The 11,107-nt window shown below is 39.7% G+C and overlaps 1 protein-coding gene across 1 annotated transcript in view; it reads right to left on the bottom strand.

The window, feature by feature from the left end:
- The window catches only part of ADAM11 (ADAM metallopeptidase domain 11), a 174,357-nt gene that overhangs the window by 19,256 nt on the left and 143,994 nt on the right, over window positions 1-11,107 (bottom strand). Inside the window, exons 21-22 of the mRNA XM_077252617.1 lie at window positions 4,582-4,681; window positions 4,379-4,498 (exon numbers count right to left, since the gene is read on the bottom strand). Coding sequence (XP_077108732.1) covers window positions 4,379-4,498; window positions 4,582-4,681 — 220 coding nt within the window. The remainder of the gene's footprint in view (window positions 1-4,378; window positions 4,499-4,581; window positions 4,682-11,107) is intronic.

The raw sequence follows: 11,107 nt of genomic DNA, 5'->3' as shown, positions 1-11,107 counted from the left end.
ACATACATTTCAGTAGGCCAACATTTTGGATTTTAAAATCATTTTTTCAAGCTGGTGTTATGAAGTATTCTAATTTAGTGAGATAATGACTTTTGGGTGTTCATTTGCTGTAAGCCATAATCATCAACATTAACAGAAATAAACACTTGAAATAGATCACTCTGTTTGTAATGACTCTGCATAATATATTAGTCTCACTTTTTGTATTGAAGAACTGAAATAAATTAACTTTTTGATTATATTCAAATTTTGTGGGAAGCACCTGTAGTATTGTCTTGTGCTGCTGAACCATCTAATGAATATTCATGGCACACGTACATTACATTGTGCACACTCTAAATATATTTCTTCGAGTTTTCTATTGTGTATCATTGTTATATGCAACATTTGACTAATCAATGTGCTCATTAATACCAGGGGTGGACCCAGTCTGAAGAGAAAGAACTGTAACTGGGCCCTTTGCAGTCCAGTAGCTCATCATATTGCACCCCTTTATATGTGTGCCAAAAGCTACTTATTGCTTTTGAGGTGGAAGTGGACCTTCTTATCTCTTGGGCCCCTGTACGACTGCACAGGCCGCACCAATGCTATGTCTGCCCCTGGTTAATACTGTACTGTATGATCTCTCTGGTTTGTCAGTTCTTCTCCTGTAAGCTTCAATGTCATGATGATGAAGATAATGGTTGCTGTATGTTCCAAGTAAAACAGTTTATTTTTTCCTCATTGAGTGCTGAATAATTGTGGTGAATGCTGAAATCTGCAATATTTATTACCCTACAACGTGTACTTGATAGTTATTGAAAATGGTTTACATGTTTTAATACCCTTACCTTTTAAATTACAATACAAAGATTCACACGTCCCTTTCATGAGGTTTCAAGATGTACATTATTTACACAAAGGTACCTGGAAATTCTCTGCAATCTACATATGCGCTGCATCCTGAAATCTAAATTTAGTTGACTTATGGCCATGATAATTTTTTCTCTAACTTCCTGATCCACCCGTCTATTTCCTGAGATGTCACGAGGCCATGAGCAGTTTTTATTCAATGCAGTAAATAATGCCACAATGCCTTTATTATTATTTCCTCACAGAAAAATACTTAGACCCCAATTCATCATTGTCTTTGCACCTTTTTTTCCGGTTCTAAGGGCTCAAACTCATTTGCTAGAAAAATGGATGAGTGCAATCCAATAAAAAAAAAAATCGGATTGCACTCTGCCTAATGTTATTCTCTGATTCCCTGCTCACCCGCGATTTATTTTTTTCTCAGTTCAGATAGGACTGAGAAAAGAATCGCAGCATGCTGTGATTGTCCTCGTATATTGGACGAGACTCGCCAATGCAAGTTAATGGGTGCGAGAAAAAGCAAATCATACACCACACGGACCAGTACAGTAAAATCACAGCGTGACCCGTCAGAATAAAATAGAATAGTTATATATATACACATAGAATAGATAGAAAAATGTCAGCAACATATTAGTGCAGTCCTTGTGTAGCTTATAGTGATGGGTGAACCCGTGGATGTTCGGATCCAGCAGGTTCGGCCGAACATCTAAAAAAAACTACTCGGACCCCATTCAGACAACCTGAACCTGCATGACAGCGCAGCAAACACGGGCTGTGGTCAGAGAGCTGTGGTTCTCACGCTATCAGATAACAGAGTGAGCCAACAGTTGCTACCAGAAGTAAAATGGTGACCTCCAGCCACATGCATCGACTGATGAGAGAGTACTACTTTCATCAGCCTGTGCCTACTGTCGCTGATAACAGCCAGAGCAGGTGCCACTGATCGGAGTATTCATCAGCCGCCGCCTGTGCTATAAATAAATAAATAAATTGAAAAAAAAAAATGACATGGAGTCTATTCTATTTTTGATAATCACTGCAGGCAAAACGGACAGCTACGGGCTGGAACCTTCATCTGTCAGCTTTATCATGGCTGGTTATCAAGAATAGAGGGATCGCATGCTGTTTTTTTAAATTATTTAAATAAATAAATAAGGTAAAGCAAGCACCTGGGAGCTAGTATTCTCAGACTGGTAAGGGGCCATGAATATTGGCCCCAACTCCAGCCTAAAAATAGCAGCCTGCAGCCGCCCCAGAAAAGGCATCTGTTAGATGCACCAATTCTGGCGCGTTTCCCGGCTCTTCCCACTTGCCGTGGTGCGGTTGCAAATGGGATTATATTTGTGAAGTTGATGTCAGCTGTTTTATGGCCACTAACATTATGCCCACAGGTTAGTAATGGAGAGGCATCCATAAGAAGCCCCCATTACTAACCTCATAGTTAAATTTTAAAAAAGACACCGCCAGAACAAAATAATTTAATTGAAATAATGATACAGACTCCTTTAGATCAGTTATACTCACCTTTACTCCTAATTTACCGATGCCCATGTACCCCGGAAAAAAAGAACAATAATAAACACCCATATCTCTCACCTGTTCGACATGAAGATAATCCATGCTGTTCCACGACGATACAGGATGATACAGGATGATTCGAAGAGCAATCACATCAGTGACTGTTCATCTCATCAGCCGGCTCACACTACTAATCTTTCCTACAGTGTCTAGCGCTGAGCTACCATGAGAACGTTTAACACAGTTCAAAGAACTTTCTCACGCAGTGAGCGGTGCCGTAAGTGAGTTCACCAGGGTTCATTAGCTTTGAAATCTGGTGAACTTTTTTACTGTAGTTCAGCGCTAGACACTGCAGGAGTGATTACGCTCCTGTGTCAATGTGTTCCAGTTGGCGGGGATAGCGGTCGCATCACTGATGTGACCACTATCCAAATCACCCGGATCACCTTGCGACAGTATGGATTATTTTTACATCAGACAGGTGAGAGATATGGTAGTTTATTATTTTTCTTCTTTTCCAGGGAACATGGGCATCAGTGAATTAGGCATAAAGGTGAGTATTATGACTATTTATTATTTTCTGTTTTTTTACAGGTAACATGGGCTTCAGTGGATTAGGCATAAAGGTGAGTATAACTCTGCTTTTTTATTTTTATTTCAAATAAAGGAGTCTGTGTCATTATTTCCATTAAAGGATTTCATTCTGGCTGTGTTTTTTTTTTTTAACAATCTAACTATGGGGTTAGTAATGCGGATATAGCCAATGAACTCCATTCACCTCATTGACATCAACGTGAAAGGCAGAACTTTCCCACACCACTCACGCTGATGTTAGTTAGTTGAAGAGTTCATTGGTGATGAGCTCCGCTCACTTTTCTCAGGACACCATAAGGCACTGATGCTGCGCTAGCATGCGCATGCGCAGCTCAGTGTCTCTACTTGATGTCAAGCTCAACGGTCACATCATGCCACCGTTATGCAAGGCATCTATATAGCGCAGAGCTAGATTAATCAAGAGACAAATGGATTATCTTCCCGTCAGGCAGCTGAGGAATATGATTGTTTATTTATTTTTTCTTCCACAAGGGACATAGGAATTGGAGGATTATCTTCACGTCAGACTGGTGAGGGAAATGGTTGTTTATTCTATTATTGACTTTATTCTGGGTTTTTTTTATTTAAAATATCACCTCTGCATTAGCGTCTTGGGCTTGGTGTCAGGTGCAAATACAAAGCTGACATAAACCCCAACCCTATTACCCCATTTGACACCACACCAGGGCAAGTGGGAAGAGTGGAGGCTAAGAGCCAGAATAGGCATATCTTAGGCATGCTCCATTTCTGGGGTAGCTGAGAGCTGATGTTTTTAGTCTGGGAGGTGGCCAATATTTAGGGCCCCTTTCTAGCCTATTAATATGAGCCGGCAGCTGTCTGCCTAGCCTTTGCTGGTTAATTATATGGGAGACCCTAAGTCATGGCCGAATGATTGGTGTCATTCAAAAGTAAAACACGTCCTGCAAAAAACAAGCCCACATATGGCTAGAAAAATAAAAAACTTACGGCTCTTGGAAGAAGTGGAGGAAAAAAATAAAAAACAAAAAATCGCCTGGGGGTGTAGGGGTTAAAAAAATCCATCAATTAATTTGGGGGCTTGGAATATGTTCACAAAAGGCAAATATACAGCCAATTTCCCACTGCAAGTTTGCTTGTAAATAACCCACTGTGTATTACAGTGGCAGCATTATGAATAAGATATCACAAAATCTTATTCGCCACCTGCCAAGAAAATCCTAAATATAAACTGAGCAGCATTGCAGATTTGATATCCTATAAAAATTTGACATTCTTAGGTCATGTCACCGAGGATTTTACCATCTGCAATGCAAAGAGTGAAATGTGTGGCAGATCTGCTGCATTATGTATATTTCACTACAGAAAGGTGCTGTGAGAATGTACCCTTACTGTTTGGAAAACTGTGCTAGACGAATCTACAACGTTGTCTCACCTGCAATCAATGTATCTGTTCTGGTGATAGAAAGACATACTTGTGATGTCACCGTTCAGTTCTCCAATTCTTGGTAATCCGGATATGTTGGAACATAAAAGGTAGCCACAGAGCACGTCTCTAATGGACAGAAACAGGGTGCCAGCTTAAGCCGTGTCATACAATATAGATCAAAGAATCATGTTTTGATCCATTCCCCTTACGGTTTGCTGCACTGAATCCAGTTTTCTCCATCTCTTCCACAGTTGCCCTTCTCAGTCCCTTCTATGTTTAGTTTTTCATAGCAGAACCTGTCTGATGCATCTAGAGGAAAGTAAGAACTATATATTAGATGTTGCAAGGTTCAGGTTATGGAAATATATACAGCTCTGGCAAAAATTAAGAGACCACTGCAAAATGTTCAGTTTGTCTGTTTTTTTCTCTTTATAGGTATATTTTGAGTAAAATGTAAATTGTTCATTTATTCTATAAACTTCTGATAACATGTCTCCGAATTTACAAGCAATACATTTTGTATTTTTTTCTGAAAAGGAGAAATGGTCAAAATGAAAACATCCAGTGCTTTCAGACCTCAAATAATGCAAAGAAAACAAGTTCATAATCATTTAGAAACAACAATACTAATGTAATCAATATTTTGTGGAATAACCATTATTTATAATCACAGCTTTCATGCGTCTTGGCATGCTTTCCACCAGTCTATCACGTTGCTTCTGGCTCAAAAATGTAAGTAGTTCTTCTTTGTTTGATGGCTTGTGGCTATCCATCATCCTCTTGATTACATTCCAGAGGTTTACGATGGGGTTCAGGTCTGGAGATTGGGCTGCCCATGACAGGGATGCGATGTGGTGGTCTCTTAATTTTTGCCAGAGCTGTATACATACATGCATATATAAAATTAAATCCCTATGTAAAAGGAAACCTCCACCTTGGGGCACAAAAGTAGGCACATATTGCTCTTGTGAAGTCACCCTACCTTGTACCTTCCTCTTGCTTTTAACCCCTTAGTGACCAGGGCCAGATTTTTCAAATCTGACCAGTGTCACTTTATGTGGTAATAACTTTGAAACAGACCTAAATGATTTTGAGAGTGTTTTTTTGTGACACGTTGTACTTTATGGTAATGGTAAATTTATGTTGATATTTTCTGCGCTTATTTATGAAAATATCAGAAATTTGACAAAATATTCTAAAAATTTGAATTTTCAAACTTTGAACGCTTATACTTTTAATCCAGTCATACTCCATAAAATAGTCATTAAATAACATTTTGTCATGTCTGCTTTACATCAGCACAAATTTTAAAATATCCTTTTATTTTGTTAGGATGTTTAAAATTGTAGCAGCAATTTTTCATTTTTTCAAGGAAATTTTACAAAACTTACTTTATGGACCTATTCAGTTTTGAAGTGATTTTAGCTGACATATACAGTACAGAGCAAAAGTTTGGACAGACCTTCTCTCATTTAAAGATTTTTCTGTATTTTCATGACTATGAAAATTGTACATTCACACTGAAGGCATCAAAACTATGAATTAACACATGTGGAATTATATACTTAACAAAAAGTGTGAAACAACTGAAAATATGTCTTATATTCTAAGTTCTTCAAAGTAGCCACCTTTTGCTTTGATGACTGCTTTGCACACTCTTGGCATTCTCTTGATGAACTTCAAGAGATAGTCACCGGGAATGGTTTTCACAGGTGTGCCCTGTCAGGTTTAATAAGTGGGATTTCTTGCCTTATAAATGGAGTTGGGACCAACAGTTGCGTTGTGCAGAAGTCTGGTGGATACACAGCTGATAGTCCTACTGAATAGACTGTTAGAATTTGTATTATGGCAAGAAAAAAGCAGCTAAGTAAAGAAAAACGAGTGGCCATCATTACTTTAAGAAATGAAGGTCAGTCAGTCCGAAAAATTGGGAAAACTTTGAAAGTGTCCCCAAGTGCAGTGGCAAAAACCATCAAGCGCTACAAAGAAACTGGCTCACATGAGGACCGCCCCAGGAAAGAAAGACCAAGAGTCACCTCTGCTTCTGAGGATAAGTTTATCTGAGTCACCAGCCTCAGAAATTGCAGGTTAACAGCAGCTCAGATTAGAGACCAGGTCAATGCCACACAGAGTTCTAGCAGCAGACACATCTCTACAACAACTGTTAAGAGAAGACTTTGTGCAGCAGGCCTTCATGGTAAAATAGCTGCTAGGAAACCACTGCTAAGGACAGGCAACAAGCAGAAGAGACTTGTTTGGGCTAAAGAACACAAGGAATGGACAATAGACCAGTGGAAATCTGTGCTTTGGTCTGATGAGTCCAAATTTGAGACCTTTGGTTCCAACCACTGTGTCTTTGTGCGACGCAGAAAAGGTGAACGGATGGACTCTACATGCCTGGTTCCCACCGTGAAGCATGGAGGAGGAGGTGTGATGGTGTGGGGGTGCTTTGCTGGTGACACTGCTGGGGATTTATTCAAAATTGAAGGCATACTGAACCAGCATGGCTACCACAGCATCTTACAGTGGCATGCTATTCCATCCGGTTTGCGTTTAGTTGGACCATCATTTATTTTTCAACAGGACAATGACCCCAAACACACCGCCAGGCTGTGTAAGGGCTTTTTGACCAAGAAGGTGCTACTTCCAGATGACCTGGCCTCCACAGTCACCAGACCTGAACCCAATCGAGATGGTTTGGGGTGAGCTGGACCGCAGAGTGAAGGCAAAAGGGCCAACAAGTGCTAAGCATCTCTGGGAACGCCTTCAATATTGTTGGATGACCATTTCCGGTGACTACCTCTTGAAGCTCATCAAGAGAATGCCAAGAGTGTGCAAAGCAGTCATGAAAGCAAAAGGTGGCTACTTTGATGAACCTAGAATATAAGACATATTTTCAGTTGTTTCAGAATTTGTTGTTAAGTATATAATTCCACATGTGTTAATTCATAGTTTTGATGCCTTCAGTGTGAATGTACAATTTTCATAGTCTTGAAAATACAGAAAAATCTTTAAATGAGAAGGTGTGTCCAAACGTTTGCTCTGTACTGTATGTCATGAAATCCCCATTTTTTTTAGACCATTTTGAAAACCGCACCCATCAATGTGTTCAAAACTGCTCTCAGGAAGTTTATTAACCATTCACCTGTTTTTCAGGAATTAATACAAAGTGTAATGACAGGAAGGGAAAATGTTAATTTTCCCACCTAAATGTCGCTAACTTCTGAACAGGCTACTATAGCGGGAAGACTCTAAGGCTGCTATTTGGCAAACATCAGGACCACAGAATCATGATCTCAGGGTGCCGATGGGGCTAAAGAGGAAGCCCCTACACTCTGTTAACCATTTAGATGCCATAGTCACTATTGACAGCAGCATCTATAGGGCTAAAAAGCCATGGTTGGTGCCAAAACCAATCAAGGCTGATACAGCAAGGTGTCAGCTATAGTGTACAGTGGACAACTGAGGCATTTTCACCAGTCTGGGGAATGCTATTGTCTGATATATGAGGTCAGTAAAAAGACATATTGGTGGTCACTAAGGGGTTAAAATAACCTTACTTCAGTGAGAGGTGGAATATAGTGGTATGTCAAAATCACACCCTCTTACTTTTCCGGTGCTGGGGAATAAGAAAAGAGGAGGCACTGGTTAGACTTACCACTGCACTCCTAATCCAATGCCATTGTGGAGACCTTCTTGGAAGAAGAAGGAATGGAATGCCAATTTGAATAGAAGAGGCAGCAGGAGGCAAAGAGAGGGCACCAGGTAGGGCGACTATACACAACAAATGTATAGTAACTTTTCAGTCCTGTACAGAAGGTCATTTAAAAAGGGTCTTTCCCAACTCCACGATCCTATCCCCATAGGTAGTAGATGCAATAATAATAATATTAGCAAATACCTCCAATTAGAAATGTAGCATAGTTTTTCTGATTCACTATGTCTCTTTCCTTTAGGTATCCATGGTTACAACCAAAAGCAACTTGTTGTCATAACCATGGATCCCTAAGGTTCTGCAATGTCTGCACATGAGGAAAGAGACATAGCGAATCAGAAGAACTATACTACATTTCTAATTGGAGCTAATTACTAATATTATTATTATCACACCAAGTACATATTGGGATAGGATCTTGGAGATGGGAATACCCCTTTAAGTTAATTAAACAGCTAGCAAGAATTACTTTAACAGAACTACCACTAAGCCCAAATAGTGTGATGTACAAATGACAACTGGTATTTACTGAGGAATTTCCTCAAGGGTGGTTTTTTAACCTATTTCATGAAGGACAGTTATTAGCTTTATAGTAAGAGACCTAGCACTCAACTTAAGGTAGGATGCAGCGGGAAAAATTTATTGTAGTAAATACAGGAAAACGTTGCGGTCAATTGTGACCTTCATCAGTTACTACAAAAACACAGACATCTGTGTCAGTATAAGGAAAAAATAACAAACAAAATAATAACAATAACAAAAGTATATACAAAGAACATAGTAAACATAGGTCATAATATCACATAACAATATATTGGCAGAGCTAGGAATCAAGTACAATACCAATTCCAATCTCTATTATTGAATCTATAAAGAAAAAGTGAAGAAGTGCCCGAATAGGTCAAAAAGGGACATACCAGGAGGTTATTAAATAAAAGCCGGTAACGGGAATTATACTCGCTGCACAATCCTGTATATAGATAAGAGTGAAGTAAGTGGACTACATATGTAGGTGCCAAGTAGTATAGAAAAGTCTAGTCCACTTACATATATCAAAATTAGTTCAGAGTGGTTGTTGTAGGCAAACCTGCTATGAGCAAATAGGAAGATTCCTAAGGGGGCAATAAGAAATGACAACTAATAATAATAGAAAAAAAGAAATGAAAAAAGGGCCAGGGATATTGAAGGAAAGATAAATCCATTACCTGGTAAAAAAAAATTTTGTTAGGGAGTTCTAAGGGTTAAAAGTTAACCAGCAATTTCTCATTTTTACAACACCAATATTTTTTAGGGACCACATCACATTTGAAGTCATTTTGAGGGGTCTATATGATAGAAAATAACCAAGTGTGACACCATTCTAAAAACTGCACCCCTCAAGGTGCTCAAAAGCACATTCAAGAAGTTTATTAACCCTTCAGGTGTTTTACAGGAATTTTTGGAATGATTAAAAAAATTAACATTTAACTTTTTTTCACAAAAAATTTACTTCAGCTCCAATTTGTTTTATTTTACCAAGGGTAACAGGAGAAAATGGACCCCAAAAGTTGTTGTACAATTTGTTCTGAGTACGCTGATACCCCATATGTGGGGGTAAACCATTGTTTGGGTGCATGGCAGAGCTCGGAAGGGAAGGAGTGCCATTTGACTTTTCAATGCAAAATTTAATGGAATTAATGTAATTTAATGTCACGTTTGGAGAGCCCCTGATGTGCCTAAACATTGAAACCCCCCACAAGTGACTCCATTTTGGAAAGTAGACCCCCTAAGGAACTTATCTAGATGTGTTTTGACAGCTTTGAACCCCCAAGTGATTCGATACAGTTTATAACGCAGAGCCGTGAAAATAAAATTTCTTTTTTTTTTTCACAAAAATTATTTTTTAGCCCCCAGTTTTGTATTTTCCAAAGGGTAACAGGAGAAATTGGACCCTAAAAGTTGTTGTGCAATTTGTCCTGAGTACGCTGATACCCCATATGTGGGGGGAACCACAGTTTGGGCGCATGGCAGAGCTCGGAAGGGAATGGACGCCATTTGGAATGCAGACTTAGATGGATTGGTCTACAGGCGTCACGTTGCATTTGCAGAGCCCCTGATGCACCTAAACAGTAGAAACCCCCCACAAGTGACCCCATATTGGAAACTAGACCCCCCAAGGAACTTATCTAGATGTGTTGTGAGAACTTTGAACCTCCAAGTGTTTCACTACAGTTTATAGCGCAGAGTCGTGAAAAATGTTTTTTTAGCCCCCCAAATTTTAATTTTCCCAAGGGTAACAAAAGAAATTGGACACCAAAAGTTGTTTCCAATTTGTCCTGAGTATGCTGATACCCCATATGTTGGGGTAAACCCCTGTTTTGGTGCACAGGAGAGCTCGGAAGGGAAGGAGCACTGCTTTACTTTTTCAACGCAGAATTGGCTGGAATTGAGATCGGACGCCATGTCGCGTTTGGAGAGCCCTGATGTGCCTAAACAGTGAAAACCCCCAATTCTAACTGAAACACTATCCCAAACACACCCCTAACCCTAATCCCAACGATAACCCTAACCACACCCCTAACCCTGACACACCCCTAACCCTAATCCCAACCGTAAATGTAATCCAAACCCTAACTTTAGCCCCAACCCTAACCCTAACTTTAGCCCCAACCCTAACCCTAACTTTAGCCCCAACCCTAACCCTCACTTTAGCCCCAGCCCTAACCCTAACTTTAACCCCAGCCCTAACCCTAACTTTAGCACCAACCCTAACTGTAGCCCATATGGTTTTCCATAGGTTTACATGGTACTGTAAACCTGATTGAAAACTGCTACGAATCTGCAGCGGCCAATCCGCTGCGGATCCGCAGCCAAATCCGCACCGTGTGCACATAGCCTAATTCTAACCCTAGTTCTAACCCTAATTCTAACCCTAGCCCTAACCACAGCACCAACCCTAACCCTAGCCCTAACCCTAATGGGAAAATGGAAATAAATACTTTTTAAAATTTTTTTATGTTTCCCTAACTAAAGGGGTGATG

Source organism: Ranitomeya variabilis, chromosome 4 (genome assembly GCF_051348905.1).
Source record: "Ranitomeya variabilis isolate aRanVar5 chromosome 4, aRanVar5.hap1, whole genome shotgun sequence".
Lineage (NCBI taxonomy): Eukaryota > Metazoa > Chordata > Amphibia > Anura > Dendrobatidae > Ranitomeya > Ranitomeya variabilis.
The sequence above is the reverse complement of the archived record's forward strand: the minus strand, read 5'-3'. Positions and strand labels throughout refer to the sequence as shown.